General features: G+C 39.4%; 1 protein-coding gene across 2 annotated transcripts in view; it reads left to right on the top strand.

Moving 5' to 3' along the window:
* DOK6 (docking protein 6) overlaps window positions 1–23111 on the top strand; it is a 246983-nt gene that overhangs the window by 88502 nt on the left and 135370 nt on the right. For both annotated transcript variants that reach the window (XM_021530883.4, XM_085571881.1), the window contains exon 2: window positions 3530–3637. In XM_021530883.4, the coding sequence (XP_021386558.1) occupies window positions 3530–3637 (108 nt within the window). The remainder of the gene's footprint in view (window positions 1–3529; window positions 3638–23111) is intronic.

Below are 23111 nucleotides of genomic sequence, written 5' to 3'. Positions count from 1 at the left end.
TGATCATGCTGGAAATGTGAGCTGGGCAGTGTACTATACTAAGCAGAAGAAAAATATCAAAATAAGATTTTGCAGAGATTTCATGATTAATTGATCTGTTGCAGTTTTTCAAGCAAAATGTAGAATAAAACATCTCTGAAGATTAATAGAAATGTATCAGCATTAGAAGTCAAGTTTCTAACTGGAAGGATTTCAGAAATCATTTGAGAGGGTGTGATAAGATAATACTGTTCCAGGTTCTGGAATTCTCTCAGTAACAAGATGAGGTTGCTCAGGTTCCATCTTGAGGAAAGAGGCTCCTCTCCCCCGCAAGCTCGTACATTGTAATCAGAATCATTCCCATGTGCTATCGCAAGGGCCAACCTAATCAGTTCTCACCAGACCACAAGTGTGCTGAGTTATTGCCGTGGCTTACTAATACATAATTGCACAATATCCTGGGTAATAGAATCTGGAAAAATATTTTTTATTGTGCTTTGCCCATCTTGTAAAACTGAGGTAGGAAGGATGTTGTTTAAAGAGGTTCAGCTATGCCTAAGGCTCTGCAGGTAATTTCAATAGAATCCTTCTCAAGATTGTAATGAACAGGTTTTTTCTAATTGATACAGTAATAAAAGAAAACCTAAAGCCAGCATGTTTTTAATGCCATCTTCCTCAATTGCTCCAGTAAAAAATGCAATGGCATGGGGCAGACTTTGTGTTGTTTGCCCTTGATACAAAATTTTAAAATCATATTTGTTGAACGGTGAGTGCTCATCTGAGGATGTAACCCTGATTAAATGATCAAATATTTGGCATTTCTTCAACTAAGCACATGTGGAAAACAGTCTCACAGGAAATACTAAGTATTATGGAGACAACACAGTGAGTGGTTCTAATTCCCTCTGTTCTGGAGGGGCTGATGCTGATTTCTCTCACAATGGCTTCCCCAATTATCTGAGGACTTTAGAAGTCTTTCAGAAGTTTTGATTACAGCCAATGGCATCCTAAAGTAGGCCAGGGATAAAAGAGTATCTCACAGTTCGTGAATAATTGAGTAGGCTTCTGTATAACAATGAGGTGCCTTATGAAAGGCAAATGTTTGTTTGCTGTGTGCTCACATCTGCACCTATTTATTCATATTTATAGGTAAATTCATATGCTAATACTTTTCCAAGCACTAATATACAAAGTGTCTGTTGGCATAATAAGGTAAAATGCTGCTGAAATGCAATGGAACTGTACATGTATATACCAGCTTTAAAATTAGGTTGCAAAAAATAAAATCCAAATGCAAGGATGTATCTTGGCATGAGTTCATAGGCTATCAGGAGTCCTCTCTGGGCCATTTCATTCTTCAGATCTCTCCTCTTCTTAAAGGTCTGGAAAAAAGAAATGCCAATAAATTGAAGCAGTTACAATCTAAAGGACAAACTTATGTTTCTCTCCTCTTGTTATTCAATGTTCTCTAAAAGCAAAGGCTGTTCATTCCTGCAGTCTGTATGCTGAACCCTTTGAATTAACTCGATTCTGAAATGTGTGAGAAGGCCTGATGAGGAACATCCTTAAAGATAACTAGCATCAAGCCCTGGTATTTGATAGTAGTTCCCAGTAATAAGGAGGTCAAACCCTTCCTCTGGAATTTCATCAGCTTATCTGCAAAACCTCAAATTCACTTTCACCCTGTCTCAACTTGATATACAGTGAAAAAAAGACTGAAGCCATCATTTATCTGAACCTGCTCATTTGTCACTAAAGGAAGTGCTTTGGAGTATGCATTAGATGACCTTTGATCTAGAAAATGTTCTCATCCTCACAGGGAAAGGTCTGACTCCATGACTGTGATGTTTAGTTTGCCTTTTTTAGGGATATTTCTAATGTACTGGATCTAACTGATACTTCTTATTGCAACAAAATATGACTGCCATATATACATGTATAAAAATACATTTTAAAAAACACAAACAAACAAATGAATAAAAATAAACTCCGCTGACCTTTGAAATACTTCTGTTAATCAACACAAATTACAGGTTTATTGTCACCAGCTGTCAAAAATTCAGGTCATCTGTAAAATGCAAATTCCATGGCTATGCTAAAACCCACATGAAGATGATGACTAGGGTTGGTCTAACTTTTCTAAAGAGAATTTTTTGAGGACTGTATGACATTAAAGGCATATACTGAAAATAAGGAAATTGAGAAAACTTGAAATTAAGATAGTGGGTTTTACCTTCATAAAGAACTTCCTAGGAAAAGACTTTCCTCAGCGAACGAGAAATGAACTAAAATTATACATAGACTAAAAAAACTACCCAAGATCCCAGAAGACCCAGAAGTATTATTAAAAGTGACACTTTTAGTAAATAAATAAATATGTCCCTTTCAGACAGCTGGTGCTGCTGTTTTTTAGTAAGGTCAAAATAGTGGAATATTCTATATCTTTGTGTCTGGAGCTTTTTATATTACAAAATTTTGTTAAACTAATACGTTTAATCAAGAAATAACTGTGGGAGCAGTGCTGTAGTTTTGGTAAAGTCAAGTTGCAATACTGCCAAGATGTTATTTGAAGAAAGTACTATCTAATAAAGATGGTTTATGATGTCCCAAAGTGTAATGTCATTTTTTTTTCAGGAAATATAATACCGTCTTCACTTTCCCTCAGGATAGGTGAAGTAATTTCTGAGATAGAAAGCACAGTTGTACAGTTGCCACTTTACAACCTTAGTAAAAAAAGCCTAAAAGTTCTACACTTTGTAAGTTGTATACTTGCAGAGAATTTAATGATGTACCATGTTTTCTTCGAAAAGTCTTCATAATTAAACATATTGATACTGTAGCCCAATGGTAGGGTTTTAAAAGAAAACACTTTGACTGATAACATTCATCTTAGATAGTGGCAACAGGATAATGTCAGTAGTATTATGTCATGAAGTGATTACTTAAGCTTAATTATTTTAAGCTTAATTATTTTAAGCACTACATTAAGCTACTACACTACATTTTCTGCTTGTGTTTGGTTTAGATAGCAGACTGAGGGGAAAACTCTGCCTGCTCTAATTTCCTTGGGTTTTTTAATTATTTAGTTTTTTGGTAATGGGAGGTATGGTTGATCCAAATTTAATAGTACTGTATTTCTTGTGTGTGTCATTAAATTGTGTAGAATTTGTACTGAATTAAGGTTCTTCACATATGGTCAGTGGAATCATTGAGTGGTATTGGGTTTGGGACTTTTTTCAATGTATCCTTGAATTAATAACATGAAATTCCACATGGTATTGCTTATAGAGCTGTTCAAGTACTGGTGAGAATAATGAAGTAAACTGCTGTCATAGATTATAAAACTAGATTGATATCTAATCTCTTACTTGCATAATATAGTCTAGAGGATTATCATTAATCAGCTTCTCTTTGAACTGCAAGTTTTACTCTTGAAGTAAAACGCTGTCATTTCAAAATTTCTTCCTAAGTCAATTCTGTAACTGAATACATTTGTAATACTATCCACCTTTAAAGAAAAAGTAATAGAATTCATTGATTTTGTTCACAGATTTTTAGGCGTTGTTGGCTGGTTTTCAAGAAGGCTTCCAGTAAAGGACCCAGGAGGCTAGAAAAATTTCCAGATGAGAAGGCAGCATATTTCAGGAACTTCCACAAGGTAAGTCATACCTCTTTCTGAAGAAGTGAACTGAAGCGTTGCCTGTTTACTACTCTTCCTTGGGAAGAGTGTGTTCTTGCTATGTCTGGTTTGCAAACAAAACAGTGAAAATTGCTGAAAACCTAATCCTGGCAATAAAGCAGAGTAAAACGTCTGTAAGTCTCAGTGATGCAGGTGAGATATCACACTGTTTTTTTCCAGATGATCACATAACCTAACTCTCAATGTATTTGAAACAATAGAATTATGGTTTTTTAGTTAAACGCTCATAGTTTGAAAATGTGTAAAATTGGCTGCCTATTCAAATGTTTAATCAATAGTTGCTAGCTAAGTATTACACAAATTCTGAAAATGCTAAATGCTTCATTTGTAGTGGTAACACTCCTCAAATGTGTAAGGTTCCTCCCAGAACTCAAGATTTACAAGCTCTGTCAACAAAAAATTTTTAGCAGTAAAAAGTTGGGATTCACTGAATGAGGTACTCCCTGCTTTCTCTATCACTTGCACTTCTGTGATGGGAAACAAGATATTTGAGCATGAGTTTTTCTTTCTGTCTCTTACATTACTGTTTATCAACCCCCGAAAGTCTGTCAGTAGACTTCATGTTGCCTAATCCTAAAACAGGGTGGGAGTCTGTGCTTGTGCTATTGTCTTCTATCAAGTCACTGTTAGCTTTATGACATATCACTGTTAGATATTCCATTAAACCTGTCAAGTTGAAACACAAAAATGACTTAACCAAGGGCCATGCAGCAAGCAGTGAAAAAGTGTGAATATAATCTTATATCTCTTGAAGGCAGGTGTGATTTTTTACCATAAAACTACAAAATTGCCTTTAAGTTCCAGTAGCCAGACTGCTCTAGCATGGCTTCCCCTGCCCGGACATAAGTCCTGTCAACTAACCATCTCCAGCCTGAGGTGCTCTCTCCATGTGCCCACAGGCCAGCATCCTGCTCCAGTGGTGGCTTCTGATGAAGCCACAGCTCTTTTGCAAGGCTTTGCAGAATTGTTTTGTGTTATTTTCTTTTCATTCTTTTTTGAGCCTGTTATGCCTATAGCATACTTTATGTATTAAAGGACTCAGAAAGACATTATCTGTTGCCTGTCAACTGTCATCATTGTAGAAAAATAATATGAAATGCAGGGATTGTTTCAGAAGCTAAGAAAATAATGTTGATACCTATGCAACTGCATGTTATAGTACTGATGCAAGAGTCACCATTTGCAAATGCAAAGGAGGGGTTTTACTCTACATCTCGGTTTTTCCCTCTTTTTCCCTTCTGTGAGGGTACGAAGAGAAAGAAATGGATACTCCCTGTTTCCTATTTAAAAGGATAATGTGTTTCTGGCTGTAGAGAAAGAGGAATTGTATCTCTTCACTTGGATTATATCCATTTTTCAAATAAAGCCATGAAATCATTTCTGAAGGTATATTTTCACAAAATAGAAACCAAGAATCTTATTCTCTGGTTTGATTCTTTTCCCGAGGATATTTTATTATTTCATAGTGATGATTCTCTTCAATTGCCTCCATTCTGATAAATAAATAGTGGTGAAGTAGATGTGCATGAGTTGTGAATAGTCAAGTGTGACTATTGAGGGAACAGTCCAGGTTGTTACAGAATCAAATATAGCTATTTGATTGTTGGTGTTGGATGAAAAAACCCTGATTTTCTTTCTTTCTTTTCTAGAGACCTTTATTCGTTCATTATATTTTGAAGTTGTTCAAAATGCACATTTACCTTTAGTCAGTGCAAACTATTAGCCCTGTCTTGAAATTCTCCATTTCCTTTCTCACTCACAAAAAACAGAGGGCATATGGTATGAAAAGTTGAAGATTAACTCTGAGAATCAATGAAAAAAAAATTATTAAATATTGAAGAATTGAGACTTCGTTATTTTTAAAGAAAGATTAAAATAGAAGTTGCAAGCCTGACTCCTTATGAAAGGAGAACATGCATAAAGGGACAAAATGCTCTGTTTACTTGCTATTATTAATATAAGACTATATATATTGGATCTGAGATCCTTGTCCCTATACAAATTTATTTCTAAGTATTAGAAGAGGTTGTTGTAGAGGGGTACTCAGAATGCACTGTGTTTGTGAAGCACTTATGTGCTTCAGACTTTTAGATCAATTTAGGTTACCTTGGGAGAAGGCCTAGGAGTAGCACAGAATTAGATTGTATTGTGCAAATTTTTAGCTTTCTTACACATAGTTATAGAAGAAAATTTTACATGTCAAGTGGAAATATACAAAAAATTAATATCTTTGATTTATCTGTGTTCAAATCAGTATTCAGGACAAACAGTACCCTGATGTAAGTAACTCATCAAGGTCTCCACTTTTCCATGTTTGAGCTTGAAATGAGGCTCAAATGAAATTCCTCTTTAAAATAATTTACCAAGATGACTATATATCTCCTATGCTTATGTAATGAACATGTGTACTGGGCAATATGATTTATAGAAGGGGCTAGACAAAGGAAAAAAAACCCGAACTGGTAACACAAAGCTAAAATAATTAGAAATAGATATTTTCTGGTTTATATATGCATAAAAAATAGTCATTAATGAGTAAAAAGGCTGTCCTCTTTAGAAAATTTATTCCCCTCCCCACTTCCTCTCAGTATCCAGACTATGTATGGGTTTATTTGCTTTTCTATAGTTCTGTAAATTGCCACTGTGCAATGCTTTCGTGTTGATTTTTTTCCTAGTAATTGTCTTACTATAAATAACAGTAATGACCTTAGTCCTAGACAAGTGCCTCCTAACAGCAACAGTGCATATTACATTCATTAGCCAAAACGTGACCTCATCCCTTCCTTGCAGTTTCTGGTATCAAATTAAAACTTCTCATTACTGTAAATTTAGACCATTGCAGTCTTGCTCAGGTAAGTTTATAGCTTTGCTGTTCTGTTTTCCCTTGAACATTCATTGTGGAGGTTGTGCAGAACAGCTGTATTGACTCCCATTGCTCCCTCCAAAGAGGGGACAAAATAGCAATAGCTCTGCATCCATGCCAAGGGTGGGTATGTTCTTGATAGCCACCCCTCCATTGTCAGAAAAGAGCAAAAACAGCCACCACAACTTTACCAACTTAAAAGAAAGCAAAAAATAAAAAATATTTCTTACTTCTGTAATAGAAGATTTTAAAAAAAATCACTATATAGATTCATATATACTATATAAAAAGTGAATTTTTATGCCTTGGAGACATACTGACCACACAGTACCTGTGCTTCTAATCCATTAGGAGTGGCTTTCAGGAGCATTGCCAAATCATCATGAAGATCACTAGAAATGAGAGATCAAATGTCCACAGCTGGACAGTATCCAAATGAACTAGAAAAAGCATTACACAGTTGGCCAATTAATTGTTAAAGCAGAATTAGAAAGAGCAAAGTAGTGCTTGAAGAGCAACTAACCAGAATAGATTCTGACCCATCAGGATCAAAAACCTTGCCAGAGATCCCAGGGGATGGAGCAAATATTCAAGAAAGAATGAAAATAGAAATTAACACTTTCACATTGGGGTTTACTGTAGAGAAAAGTGACATGCTGTGGTGTGGGCATGCGAGGAGGGGGTCAGTAGATATATCTTTGTGTTTTAAACTTGATCATAGGTACTTCAGACCCAGCTACACAGAGAACAGAGTTACTTACGAGCCCAAATGCCACTTAAGCATGATATAGCTGAATTACTAACAGTAGTACATAAATACCAAAATAGGAATCAACAAATAAGGATTCTTCCATTCCATCTAAAATGTCCAATTCCATTAATGCATGCTTCTTCTTCATTTATAAGCTAAATACCCTTCACATGAAGTGAAGGTGTTGGGGGTTGGGTCTGTCCCTGACAAGATATATCTCTCTTGAAGCAAGACAAGCTTGAATCTGTCAGTGCTACTGTGATTACCCTTCAAATAAATAAATAGCTGACATCTGGCATAGAGATCAAGACTTACTGATTTAATCCCCCCAATATGAGAGATTGTTCTGTTAAGATTGTGTAAATAACAGCTATCTCCAAGGTTTTGAGTTTTAAGTTAGCAAGATTAAAGTAGGATAAGATTTTTAGATTTATGTTGTTTTTCCTGTCATTATGTTCAATTATGATGTGCTTTATATAAATCTGCAAATGCAAAGGGAAATAAATTGCAAAACATTTTAGCAACAACTTCTGATAGTCAAAAATGTGTATGGGACAGATGGTGTTAAGCACATTATATAATATGTGTCCACAAAAATAGATAATAATCAAGAAAGAGGACAGCAGTAGCCTTCTAACTGTAGTTTACTGGATTAAATTTGTGACCAGGACCTCACAATGGTATATACCTTACAATTTTATTTCATAGCTTGATTGTCCTGAAGAAACTTGTGGAATGCAATCCTAGTGATTTATGGCAAGTTCTTGTACCAGCTGCAGCAGCATCTCAAACACTTCTTGGCATTAAGGTCTCTTGTGTGTATGTGTGCACAAATGCACACCCAGACAGTCTTGTTTGTCAGGAGGAAGGAGGGGACAAGTTCTCTTTGTTTGCAGGAACAATAAGATATTTATTCTTCTACAGCACAGTTCCTAGTCTCTTCCTAATTGAGATGACCTTTAAGCCATGTGGTGCTTATTCAGGATAAGTGAACTCCTGATAACTTTGTAAACCACTGAATTTTGCCACAGTCGTATATGTGCTAGCTCCCACAATTCTCAAATGTAATTACAGCCCTGACATGAAAAATAAAAATACTTATATAGTTAGCACTAGAATAATCATAACCATAAGAACTTCTCTCTCATTGTTTCCACTTAGTTTCCTTTGAGTTGTTCTGGTTTATTGTTTTCCTTCATGTTTTCTAGCCATCGCCAAGTTGCCTAAATAAAGATTCTTATTGCTAAAGAAAGGTGAACTAGCCTACTTTTATTCTCGTTTAGCCCAAGAGTTCCGCTTTACTGTGGAGTATTTCATATTCTTATGTTGCTCGTGTTCACTACAAAGCAGAAATGGTGCAAGTTTCCTTATGGATTTCTATAATCTGGCATGTTACTCTTATTTCTCTTATTATATTGCATGGTTTCTCAGCTGTAAAGGTGTTCTTAAAAAGAAAGGTAGACAGCCATCAAAATGTAAGTGTTAGGCCTAATTCTTGTGCTTTTTATGATAAGATATATTAAGACACTTGATTTTCCTCTAAATTTAAATATTATTTGAATTCCTCTTCTGCAGTTTTTTTCTTGGTATAATTGTTATGCTGTCTGTTTTTCACAATCGCAAATTAAAGCCTGCCTTTTTTTGCTCTGTTGACCATTCTGCTTCTACTATTTTTTAGTTGATCTATAGTTCCTCAATAAGTCTTTCTTTTCTCATCTGGTTAAATTCACTCAAAAATTCATATTTGGTGTAAGCTAAACAGGAATACCTTATGAGGATCTGGTAACCACAGATCTTGTTTGCTTTGAAAACCCTCCCAGATTTAGCACACTTTTTCCTTTCCCTCTTCTCCTCTTACTAAGTATAGTAATTTTTTGTTTTCCAGAACTTCTTTCAAAAAATTCAAAATAATGATCTCAGTGTTGTATTTTCTTATGAACCCAATGAGTGTATGTGACTATAGTTTTGAATAATATATTTTAAGTTTATCTGCAAATAATTGGGAATTTAACAATTAGTTTTTGTAATTCTTTGTTCTTTGAGGTTGAAAGAAGTGCACAAATGTACTTTGTGTGTGGTGTTTACATCCCTATTTTGCCAAGTCTTCCACAGCAGAGGTGACTAAATATTCCTGAAAATTATAACCTTATTTTTCTGCATTTTGACTTGTAATTATCTTCAAATATTTGTTTACACCACTTTCAAGTAATGTCTTGTAGCAAAATCATGTGGCTGGTATGGGAAGGTTATGAAGGACATTGCTTCCATAGGCTGCTATTAACTCAGCCAATGAAGTGAAAATTAACCCTATTTAAATGAATAACTGTTAGCAAAATAGTTACAGTTCTGTCACCAAACAAAAAGATTTGCAGTAATTATCAGATGGCCTCTAAAATATAGAAGTATTTGAACAGCATGGTTGTTCAAAGCAAGCATTCTGTGTACCAGAAAGGAAATTGCAGGAATAATTGGAGCTGTGCTGGTAATAAAGCCATTAATAGAGTCTGAGCACATCAAAGGGCAACATACAAATAAATAAAACAAAATCTTTTCTGACAAAGTTTGTTTCAAGGCAATGACTTCTTCTTTCCTTAATCATGTAATGAAGAAATGTACAAGTTGAGCATGCTGACAGGACCTTGAAATCCTACAAATATGGACTTAAAATGCATAAGTGATCCTACGAGTTCCTTCCTGTATCCATTCATCCATCTAAACCTTTAAGTCACAATGTATTAATTTGAAGTATAAATTCACATGTTAAGTAAGTGTCAATGTGTGGTGTTGAATTCCTCAAATGTGGCATCAGTGGCTGAATCTAAGTATCAAGGAAGGAAATATAAGTAGGAAAGTTAAAGATAATCTTTACTTGGAACACAAAGCAACACCAAGACCTGTTAGTGGCAGTTCTTATATGTGAAGATCCATGTACAGTTTAGTACAAAATATTCAGAGTAATAGTTGAGTGTGTATGTACAGTTTTGCAGCAAAAGAAACACTCTGTTCTTACAAATCAGCTGTTTAAATAGAAGAATATATTCCCATTATATTAAGTATGAAAAGAAGCTGGAAGACTAAACCTTTTTCTTGGAAAAAGTAATACTAGGTAGGGGAGCAATGTTTAAATGTTTCAGCAGGAGGAGAAAAAAGTAGAATATAAAAAATAATATCTAATATAAAACTAAATGTAAAATGTCATTGGAGCATAGAACAATTCAGGACCTCTGGAGCCCATCTGGTTCAATCCCCTGCTCAAAGCAGTGTCAGTCACATCACATTGCTCATGGCTATGTCCAGTTGTGGTTTGAATATCTCCAGGATTGGAAGCTGGAGGTATGACCTCTAGAAGGCTAAACAAGAAGTCCTGCAGCTGCGGCCTGATGACTAAAGCAGTAGAAGAGGCTGGGAGCTTTGTCTGGAGTGCAGCTCTGCTGCCCCAAGGATCCCGCTGGGCAGTGAGCTGAGCCGTCAGTCAGTCAGCTGTGTGGCAGCAATGAACCATGTCCTGGAAAACCTCAGGAGGAGGATGGGCAGCAGCATGAGAACTCAGCCTGGAAGGCTTCTCCATATTGAGCCAGACCTGCAATATTGTCTCTGATTCTGGTCCCCTCACTGCTCTATTCAAGACAGGAAAAAAACTCCAGAGAGTGTCAGTGAGCAAGATGGAGGTTGGAGAACCTGAGGCAAGACTGAAGGAACTAGATTTGCACTAGAGAGGAAAGAAGGCCTGTGGACAACTAATCACAGCCTTCCAATTTTGATAGGGTGGCTGAGGTGTTCTCAGGGATCCTCAGGGGAAAGACAAGAGGCAATGGGCAGAAGTTGCTTCAGGGGAAATCAGCTTGATATAAGGAATAAAAAAAAAAAAAATAGCCAACTGATGTTTAGAACTAAAGGTGAGAGCAGGCTAAGCAGAGAGGTCAGTTTCCTCAGTGGAAATCTTGAAGACCTAGCTTGGCAAGGCTTTTTGTAACCTAATTGAAGAGCCTGCTTTCAAGGTGGACCAGATGATCTCCAGGGTTTCCATCCAGCACAGAGTTTCCTGTGAACTATGAAGTTTATGTCGCTAAAGTTGCTACTATAGCTCTTGGTATATCTCTGTGCTGCATGTATTGTGTCTTGCCCTCTCCTGAGAATATTTCAGTGGTGGAAAAATATATTTAATCTTCCTAGTGTCTCTTAAAACAGTCTCAGAAGAACTTTTCTTTGAACTGCTCTAGTGTTATTGCTTTATAGTAGAGGATATGATGATCTGTGTGTCAGTTATGTATATTCTGGTTTTGCCATGGAAACCTAGCCATGTTTTGGCAAAGTTCAAAGCCTTGCAAACCTGTCTTTTCATATTTTTTGGAAGCACTTCTGACTTTGACAGCTAAAATGTTTCATGTCATCTGTAAAACTTTGAATATGATGGAAATTCAGATAATTTTCTCTCTTGAGTAATGGAATATATTTCCCTCAGTTCATTCAGGGCTAAAGACTGGTATTCATTGTAAGAACTACTTATCATTTTTATAGACTAGTACAGGGAAAAGTGTTTGAGGTGAGATCATGGAGCCATTCTCTGTATGTATCTCCTCTGGCACTTGGTCACAAAAGGAAAATGGTTGAATTAAACTTAAGAGAAGAAATAGACCAAATGTTAGAGCGTGGGAGAAAAAAGGAATAAATGTTCTGGCACTCTGTGAAGCACCTTATCCTTTGGAAAGCTGTGAGAGACTCCAAGGTCAATGGAAAGCTGGCTGCTCAAATAATTGCTATGAAAAATGCTGAAGCAAAGAATGGGATGGGGAGATTTTGAAAAAAATATATATTACTAAAAGTAATAAATCTATTTTAATTGACTGCCCATAGCCAGGGAGACTGGTGCAGAGATAACAATCTCAACAATGAGAGGGAGGTGAACAAGCAAGCAAAAAGCATGGACATGGTCTATCACTTCAGCTCGACTATACCTGGTAAAAAAATTCTGTGCAGCAGGGCAGGTGCACATTAACAGAAAGCAAGGAGAGATTGTTCAGGTTTTTACACCCAAGTAAATTGCTCTCCAATAACACTACCTCATTTGTTCCAGCAGCTGGGAGATATTCACTTCTCAGACATGGCCCAGGAGAGGCACATTCCAAAATAAGAAGAGCATGTGTTTGGAAGAGAGGGTTTCAGTAGCAGAGACTCTGATGAAGCTGAGGGATGGGCACTTAGGAGGGGACAGACTGGAATTGAGGCATCTGAAGCAGGTCTTTATTGGTCCTTGGGGGAGAAATCAAGAAGAAAGAATTGAGCTAGAATATAAAACAGCTGGGCTTGCTGTGGAGATTTGCACTAACCAAACTCCCCTTTTTAATGCAAGTGAAAAGCGAAATCTGAATATCTTAAATTCAAATAAAAATTTTAAAGGATTTTTTTTCTACTTTATTTTGCTTTCACCATGCAATTTCTTGTTTCTTCCCTGCCATTATAATCCACACATCTCAGAAGCAAGGAAGGTGTTAATATTTGTGAAAGTTAATATTTGTGAAACTATCTGTGTGAAATGTACTTGTGAGATGACCAGTACAGAAGAACCTTGAGAAGTCAGGTCATACCATTAAACATTATGAATTTATGACAGTAAAACAAATTTATAAAGCCTCTACTTAGCAGAATGGTATTCACCATTTTTTCTGACTGTGGTGAAAAATAGTTATGGAAAATCAAATGCAATTATATATTTATGTGTATCATAATGTGTATCATAATAAGTGTAGAATACATACCAATAAACATAAAGATATTTGTTTGTCATAAGATACAGGGTAGGAGGGCCATAAATCAGACCCAGTGGGGCCCAGTGCCATAAATAGGAAAATGGTAAACTAGGCCTATGGAATTAGCAGTCAAATATTGAGGTCTTCCTTTCCTAGCCTTCAGCACTTGGCTTTGCATTTGTATTTTTTGCAATATTTTGTGCATCTATTTTCACTATTTAAGTGTAGAAAGTAGGTATACTATATAAATAATAAAAGTTCATGATGAAAGTTAAAGACATAATTATCTAGATTGCAGTTTACAACACTAGTAAAAAAATACGTTATGTGAGGATTTTTTTTTTTTTCCTAATGACAACATTTTCCCTTGAAGCTACTCTGAATTATGTGTCTGTGTTGCTGGGGAATGTTTACCATATTGCTGTGGAAATGGGAAGAGGCGTGGACCCTTCTGCAGTCGCTATAAAAGGAAGCAGACAGGTACAAACAGAAGGTTATGGTGTATGAGCGAGGGCCAACAGGTTTGTCTCAGTAATTTGTTCTCTCTTAATAAAGGGATATGAAATATAATAAGTATTTTGAGTACTAAGTTTCATTTAAGGTTATGGTTTACTTGGAGTAAGGGAGGCTTTGCAATGTAAATAAAGAGCAATTTATTATGAAAATTAGCACAAAACTATCTAATTTTTACTTCTTCATAGAGGGAAATTTGAAATTCAAATCACTGGCTGATGAAGGTTATTAAAAATGCATTAGAGTTCAAAATGTAGCTGTATGTAATTGTCATAATAGATACTCAAAATTAATTTATCCCAAATGACAATTAAGCTAAATGAATTTTCAAATTATCAGCTAAAAAACTTCAGTTAATATTAGAAACAAATAAAATTAAAACATTTCAAAAAGTTTGTAAAAAATCAAAACTATTTTAAAATAATCCTAAAAAAAGGATTGCATTTCTGTTTAGAATTATTCCTTTTCTTATTGTGCAAATTACTTTACTCTTGCAATTTTCTTTTACCTCAGTTTCTCTCTATCGCATTTTTCTCTCTTTCACCTTTTTCTCCCAGAGAAGTCTGGACCACTTTGAGTGTGTGTGTACACACACATGCACAGGCATGGGCTGAATTTAGATTAAACTAAACTCGTTCATTTTTCCTCTATACCTGGTAGTTTTTCATCTAGTTTGTGCATTTTTCTGATGAGGGATCTCATAGGTAGACTGCTACTATTAATACTTCCTTGAGAATATCGGAAATGGCTCTAATTAATATTTAAGAAAAGCACCAAAATGCCAATTTTGGCATTGTTGGATTAGGATGGGAGCTATTTTTATAGACAATGAGGCATATTTACAGCCTTTAAAAATCAACAGAAGGGAAAGTTTTTCTAAATAATACTACTTTTGTCGTGGGTGTGTAAGTACTAATGTTTTCTAGAAACAAGACAAGCCAGGAACTGTCAGCTAGTGGATATGTCTGTGGTTGTTCTTGTAGATGTACACACATGGACTTGCACCACTTGCTGCTGTCCATGGCCAAGAGTGTGTCCGAGCCCCCAGCTGAGTCCTGTGCTTGTATTTCTCTTCTTGATATTTCTCCCTTTTGGCATAAGGTGAGAAAGCCAAGAATAAAGAATGCAAAAACAAAGATGGCTTTTTTCCTGGGTAATGTAATTCATTTTTTTCTGAATGCACCTCTTGATACTTCAGCAGATACTCGGCATTTTAGAAGTCCTTAAAATCTGCATCATGAGTTTATTCTCTGCTGTGATTTTTTCCCCTGTGAGTGTTAGGTTAGAGGAAAGCCAGCCTTTGTCACCCGCTTCTGACCCCAGCCTCCACCATGGTTTCAAGATCTGGCTAAAGGAAGCTAAAGTTGAAATTAAAGGCTTTCAGAGATTGAAACAGATAGGAAGAGGAATTACACCTGGGGCTCGGGCACTGCCATCAGTAGAGAATAGGTACAGGCATAATAATTTCTGTCTGCTGAAAGCCTATGGTTACTTGGATCCTCTAACACTCCTGACCCAGTTTGTCAATGCAGTGAGAGATTTAATGGTTAGGATTTTAACTTGCAGTTCAGCAGGAAGAATTACATATACACATACATAACTTATAACTGCATTCAAGTGTTACTGTGTGTAAGTGATTTGTTTTCAAATTTAGTCTATGTTAATAAACAATTCTTTTTAATTGAGCTGATCTAACAAGATAATTTTGGAAACTAATGCAAGTCAGCTAACTTAAGTAAACCAAGAGGAAAATTTAAAGGAAGTTTTGGAAAAGTATGTTTCTCTTTTTCTTTCCACTCAAAGACCAGTAACATATTCCTTTTAATTAACCAGTACCTTTGGGTCAAAAATAGAACAGATCTGGACTATCTTCTACTTTGGGAATGTTAAAAGTGAAAACTCTGAAAAACTGGAAACAGTTTCTAACTGTCCAGTGTATTTTAGTCACCTCACTAGGGTATTAATACTCATCTAAAAATCTAGTGTTCACAGTGAAATACTGCATTAATATGATTTGCATGCCTACTAACTCTAGCAGGAAGTTTGATACTTGAAAGCATATTTTTTAAATTGCAGCTGAAATTTGAAAGGATAATTGTGAAACCTATTTTATTTCAGTTGTGAATCATCTTCCCCCTCTGCCATCTCTCTCTGGCATGATGTTATTTTTCAAGTGTGCACCTGGGTTGCATATAAGAAAATTTATGTTGTTTTAGTATTAAGGCATTAGTTTAAATTTCATTAACACTCACTTTTACAGAAGGCTGTATTTTTTCCCCTTTTATTTTAATGCATGCACAGTAGCCTGGTATTCAAATTGCTTTTCAAAATGAAAGGTTAGATTGGAAAACATATTTCAAAGGATCTTCAGGATAGCAAGGAAATGGGATTGAGGAGAACTGGGATTTTTGTTCTGCCAATGGTTGTCTGTACAATTAGCCCATGAAGTGTGAATGCATTTTTTTTCCGGTATGTATTTAAAAATCCTGATTAAAATGTTTGTTAAAGGAATAAGTCCATGTGCACATGAACTGATCAGATTTTAACTATCACTTTCAAAGACCAGGCTACTAGCCAGAACCAGAATAGTCCCAGTGGGCTGGTTGATTTTATGGGTTAGGCAGCAGCTCAATCCTGACAGTATGACAGCAGCATGGCTTGAGAGAAAGCAAATTGGCTTGGAAAAATCCCTACATCTTTGCCTAGTAAAGGCAAAGGCAGCTGATATGATTTCAATACGCTTACTCTGCACTGGTAGGTTTGATTTACTACCACTGTCAACCAATTTAACATTTAAAGTAGCATAACAAAAGCTAGTCAAGGAAGATTGTTTTCCATCCTTAATTTTTTTTAGCGTTCATTGAGACAAAATTAAGAGTTTGTAACTGCTTATGTAAGTGATCAGTTATAGTACACCATGAAACTGGATACCCAGGTTGTAGCCCATATGAGCCAGCGGTCAACACACTACAGCTGTAAATAGTAATAATTTTTATTTCTCTTCCATCTTTTTCAATTTTGAGAAATTAAAATCATTCTTTTATTTTGTATTCAGTCTAAATTTGCATCATGTCATCTAGGTTTGCTAAAAATGCTGTAAAATTCAAACATAAACATTTTTTAAAACTTAATTTTATCTGGAGGATAAGAAGGAATTATTCATTATCCTTCTACTGTCAGATCTACACATATTTCTTCTCATCAAAGTTTTCTTTTTTGCCCTGACATTACTGCCTTATACTTAGCCTGATTTATTTTAAATATATTCATTAATTCTGCCCAGTTTTGGTTTTTTTATTTTATTTTTATGATGTACTTTTTCAGTTCACAGACAAGATTCCTACTGTTGTTATAAGCGTGGTTTCGTTTTAGTACTTAGAGGAATGAATATTTACTTGGTAGAAGTTTCTTGAACACTTACTTCTCTGAAATAGCAGCTGGAGACCTGCCCTAGAGGCATAATGTGGAGGTTGATATGCCACTCTTTGGCAATAGTCCTGAAGAGTGTTGTTACCATAACAACTCATTTTCCAAGGGTAAATCCACATGCAGAGATGCGGAAAACTCCTCTGTTTTCTTTCTGAATTGTTTTTGCTCTTTTATGATCCATTCTTTCATTTCTCTGATCTTGGGATTTCTCTTCTCCCTTATTATGTTCCTCTTGTAATCTTATGCTTTAAGATTTGCTATTCTTTCATTAAATAGGTTTGGTTTTTTTTCTGCCCCTTAGTTAATTTTAACCTTGAGTCCTGGTTTCCAGTCTCTTGCATCTCCTTGTCCTATTGCTGGTTTTGTGCAATATATGCTGATGCCGTGGAAATGTGTTTCCTCTTAAATACTTGGAATATCTTAATTCCGTAAGAGTTTGCCCAAACCCACAAAGGTCCAAATATCCTTGCAGGTCTGTTAGCATCCCTTTCTTAGACTTAGAAGTTATTTCTTATGAAGAGTTTCCTTGTCCAGCTTCTGCTCACAGCAGAGCCACCTCTGAGGTCCAAGGTCTGAGCAAACATGGTTGCACAGGGCGATGTCCCGTTGTGTCTCCAAGAATGGATATTGCATAACCTCACTGGGCTGCCTGTCCCACTGCTGGACTGTCTTCTTGGTGGGAACATCACTTCTCATATGCAGCCTGGACATCTCTTGTCTCAGTTTATGCCCATTGTCCATCTTCCTCCTGCCAATCACAGCTGTGAAGAGCCTGGCTCCATCTCCTCGATAATCTCCCTTCTGGCACTGGGGGGATTGCAGTTAGATGCCCCCAAATCCATCCCTGCTGCAGGATGGAGCAGCTGCTTCCTTCAACCTCTACCCCCACACAGGGCAATAGTCCCAGCTCTGGCTGTCCTGGGGACCCTCTGCTGAACTCATTTTGTCATTGGAATCACTTTTTCATTGGAGTCCCAAAACTGGGGAAAGTATTCTAGAGGTGATCTAATGAATACTGAGTTAAGAAAAAGTCACTTCCCTTGATTTATGGCCTGTGCTTCTTTTAATGCAGCCATTTCCCCAGCCTTAAAGGTCTTTATGCTTTTCAGACAGCACACTCCCTTTTCTTAAGAGCCCAAATCACATCCAGCTCCATACAAAGCTGTAACAAAACTTCTACTCTGTGGCAATTAGATTTAGCAATGTTAAAGGAGCCACTGCTAGCTGCAGATAGTGCCACTGAAAGCTGAGCTGGAGGCAGGTGTTTAGATGCTGTCTTGGTTAGACAAGACAGGAGTCTGTGAAAGAGGGCAAAGCCTCCTGTGCAATGGAGAACGGCAAACCCCCCTCCTTCTGAATTACGAGGATCTTTAAATTAAAAGGCTCTCAGGCAAAGATATGGGAGTGGGAGTAACAATTCTTTATTAGGAGAAAACTAGACAACAATTTAAAAAGGAAAATGCAATCGGTACAAATAAAACTAGTGAAAGAAAAAGTCTAGAACTTGAGGAATGCCAGTATCAGGTTTTGCTGGGACAATTGCTTTCCCTTGCAATAGTTGATGAGTTGCAGCTGAAGTGGTGATCTTTAGAAGGGTATAATTTTCCTCTGAAGATCTGGTGGCAGTGGGGGCCGGTCTTCCTCTGCGCCGGGGTTGCCTCTGAGCTCCGCTGCCGTCGCCTCTGCGCGCGCCGGCTGCTTCGCTGCGGGTGCCGCCGAAGAGAGAGCGAGAGAGAGAGCTGCTTTCCCCGGGAATCCCGCGAAGAGAGAGAGAGCTGCTTCTCTCGGAGTCCCGCAAAGAAGAGGGAGAGCTGCTTCTCTCGGAGTCCCGCAAAGAAGAGGGAGAGCTGCTTCTCTCGGAGTCCCGCAAAGAAGAGGGAGAGCTGTTTCTCTCGGAGTCCCACAAAGAAGAGGGAGAGCTGCTTCTCTCGGAATCCCGCGAAGAGAGAGCGAGAGAGCTGCTTCCCCCCTCTGGGTGGGACCCCTCACGGTGTTACATTTTTTCAGCCTTTCATTGAATCAGTCAAAGGTGTATACACAAACCATTGTCTCTGAGAGAGATAACAAAAAACCTGTCCAACCGGTTCGCCTTCGACAGATGGCAAATGGAATACAAGCTTATCTTACAACCCAGGACATTATCCACCCCTTATTTTATTTCCATCTGCACACCATGAAATCTTACACCCAGTTCTCTCTTAAGACTAAGTTTCCCTGTGGTACACAGCGGGTCTCCCCATCTTCCTGCATTACCCACCAAGTGTAACCAGGTCTTTGAGCAAAGACAATTCCACGAATGGGTTGGTCTTTGCCTGAGGTGGGATTAATCCAAACAGTTTTCTCTAAAATACCTTTCATATGTACTACAGGGACCTTATCTCCATCTACTGCGTGTAAGGGTTCTGACTGAGCAGGGCCAGCTCGATTGACAGACCTCCGGGTGTTGACCATTCAGGTTGCTTTTGCCAGGTTAATTTCCCAGTTTCTAAATGTTCCCCCACCGAGTGCCTTCAGGGTAGTCTTAAGGAGTCCGTTGCACCGTTCAACTTTGCCGGCAGCTGGAGCATGATAGGGAATATGATATATCCATTCGATACCATGTTCTCTGGCCCAGGTGTTGATAAGGCTGTTTTTGAAATGGGTGCCGTTGTCAGACTCAATTTTCTCAGGGGTGCCGTGTCTCCACAGGACTTGTTTTTCCAAGCTTAAGATGGTGTTCCGGGCAGTGGCATGAGGTACAGGGAAAGTCTCCAGCCATCCAGTGGTGGCTTCTACCATGGTCAGCACGTAGCGCTTGCCTTGGCGTGTCTGGGGCAGTGTGATGTAGTCAATCTGCCAGGCCTCCCCATACTTGTACTTGGACCACCGCCCACCATACCATAGGGGCTTCACCCTCTTGGCCTGTTTGATGGCAGCACACGTCTCACAGTCATGGATAACCTGGGAAACACTGTCCATGGTTAGATCCACCCCTCGGTCTCGTGCCTACTTGTAGGTGGCATCTCTGCCCTGATGACCCGAGGCATCATGAGCCCATCGAGCCAGGAACAACTCCCCCTTATGGTGCCAATCTAAGTCTATCTTTGACACTTCTATTTTTGCTGCCTGATCTACCTGCTCGTTGTTCCGGTGCTCCTCATTAGCCCGACTTTTGGGGACATGGGCATCTACATGACGGACTTTCACCGTCAGCTTTTCTACCCGAGAGGCAATGTCTTTCCATATATCAGCAGCCCAGATTGGCTTTCCTCTACGTTGCCAGTTGGCCTTTCTCTACCTTCCCAGCCAGCCCTACAGAGCATTGGCTACCATCCATGAATCAGTATAAAGGTAGAGCTTTGGCCACTTTTCCCTTTCAGCAATGTCCAGAGCCAGCTGAACGGCCTTGAGTTCAGCGAGTTGGCTCGATCCACCTTCTCCTTCGGTAGCTTGTGCAACTTGGCGTGTGGGGCTCCATACGGCTGCTTTCCACTTTCGGTTCATCCCTACGATGCGACAGGAACCGTCAGTGAAAAGAGCGTAGCAGGTTTCCTCTGCTGGTAGTTGGTTGTATGGTGGAGCTTCTTCAGCCCTTGCCACTTGTACTTGCTCCTCATCATCAGTGAGACCAAAGTTTTTACCTTCTGGCCAGTTTGTAATTATCTCCAAAATCCCAGGGCGATTCAGGTTTCCAATACGGGCGCGTTGAGTGATGAGGGCAATCCATTTGCTCCATGTGGCGTCAGTGGCATGGTGGGTAGTAGGAACCTTTCCTTTAAACATCCACCCCAGCACCGGTAGTCGGGGTGCCAGGAGGAGTTGTGTTTCTGTGCCAATTACTTCCGAGGCTGCTTGAACTCTTTCAAAGGCAGCCAAGATTTCCTTCTCTGTGGGAGTGTAGTTGGCTTCAGACCCTCTGTAACTTCGGCTCCAGAATCCCAGTGGTCGGCCTCGAGTCTCCCCAGGCACTTTTTGCCAAAGGCTCCAAGACAACCCATGGTTCCCGGCTGCAGAGTAGAGCACATTCTTGACCTCTGGTCCCGTTCTGACTGGGCCAAGGGCTACAGCATGAGCGATCTCCTGCTTGATCTGGGTGAAGGCTTGTTGTTGCTCAGGGCCCCAGTGGAAATCATTCTTCTTTCGGGTAACCAGATAAAGAGGGCTCACAATCTGGCTATACTCAGGAATGTGCATTCTCCAGAAACCTATGGCACCCAGGAAAGCTTGTGTTTCCTTTTTGCTGGTTGGTGGGGACATAGCTGTGATCTTGTTGATGACCTCAGTGGGAATCTGGCGCCGTCTATCTTGCCATTTCACTCCCAGGAACTGGATCTCTCGGGCAGGTCCCTTGACTTTGCTCTTCTTGATGGCAAAGCCAGCTTCTAGTAGTATCTGGATGATCTTCTCACTTTTCTCAAACACTTCTGCCGCTGTGCTCCCCCACACAATGATGTCATCAATGTATTGCAGGTGTTCTGGAGCCTCACCCTTTTCTAGTGCAGCCTGGATCAGTCCATGGCAGATGGTGGGGCTGTGTTTCCACCCCTGGGGCAGTCGGTTCCAGGTGTACTGCACGCCCCTCCAGGTGAAAGCAAACTGAGGCCTGCATTCTGCTGCCAGAGGAATGGAGAAAAACGCATTAGCAATATCAATGGTGGCATACCACTTTGCTGCCTTGGACTCCAGCTCGTATTGGAGTTCCAGCATGTCCGGCACAGCAGCGCTCAGCGGTGGAGTCACTTCATTTAAGCCACGATAGTCCACAGTCAATCTCCATTCTTTGTCAGATTTGCGCACAGGCCAGATGGGGCTGTTGAAGGGTGAGTGGGTTTTGCTGACCACCCCTTGGCTCTCTAGCTCCCGAATCATTTTGTGGATGGGGATCACGGCATCTCGATCCGTCCGATACTGCCGGCGGTGCACTGTCGAGGTCGCAATTGGCACGCGTTGTTCTTCCACCCTTAGGAGTCCTACTGCAGAGGGGTTTTCTGACAGTCCAGGCAAGGTGTTCAATTGCTTAATGTCTTCTGTCTCTACAGCGGCTATTCCAAAAGCCCACCTGAGTCCCTTTGGGTCTTTGTAATATCCGTTCCGGAGGAAGTCTATACTTAGGATACACGGAGCATCTGGGCCAGTCACTATAGGGTGTTTCTTCCACTCCTTCCCAGTCAGGCTCACCTCAGCTTCCACCAGAGTCAATTGTTGTGATCCCCCTGTCACACCAGCAATGGAAACAGGCTCTGCCCCCACATGTCCCGATGGTATCAGAGTACACTGTGCACCAGTATCAACTAAAGCATCATATTTTTGTGGCTCTGATGTGCCAGGCCATCGGATCCACACTGTCCAGAAGATCCGGTTTTCCCGTGCCTCTCCCTGGCTAGAGACAGGGCCCCTCTAACACTGGTTATCATTCCTTCCCTGGGCATACATACTAGAGGTCCCTTCAAGGGGGTCTGACAGATCGTACCCACAAGCTTGGTCACGGGAGGTTGAGGCTACCTTCACTTTGGTGGAACTCCCCCGGTTAGAGTTTCCCTCCTTGAGTTGACGGACCCGTGCTGCCAGGACAGAGGTGGGTTTCCCATCCCACCTCCCCATGTCTTCCCCATGGTCACGCAGGAAGAACTACAGATTAGCCCTTGGGGTGTACCCTCTCTCTCTAGCTGGGGATTGTTGGGTGCTGATTCTGGGGCCTGTGACTCTCACGGGTGCTGTATTAACCTTCCTTATCTCCTCCCTCATCTCCTCTTTAAACTCCTTAATCACAGCTGAGATATGAGCCTGCATTGGGCCATTAATCATACTCTCATAATTCTTAAGTTTGTTGGCAACAGAACCTATTGTCTCCCGGTGGGTGTCAGCATTGATCGTTGCAATGAAGGTGGCGTATTGAGATGGCCCAAGATTTGCCAGACTCCACAGCATTTGTCCCGTACACCTGACCTTGTCAGGGTCATTATTGTGTCGTCCATCCCTCCCAAAGAGTACCTCCAATACTGCCACTTCCCTCAGCTGTTGGATCCCTTCCTCGAGGGTCTTCCAGCGCATTCTATGATGGTGCTCTTGCATTCTCTCTCTGTGGATAAACCTCTCCCTGACACTCATTAAGAGCCGCTCCCAGAGAGAAAGGGACCCTGGTTCCCTTAC

The sequence above is a fragment of the Lonchura striata genome, chromosome 2 (genome assembly GCF_050655825.1).
Source record: "Lonchura striata isolate lonStrDom1 chromosome 2, ASM5065582v1, whole genome shotgun sequence".
In the NCBI taxonomy this organism is placed as follows: Eukaryota; Metazoa; Chordata; class Aves; order Passeriformes; family Estrildidae; genus Lonchura; species Lonchura striata.
Note: the sequence above shows the minus strand (reverse complement) of the source record. Positions and strands in the feature narration are given on the sequence as shown.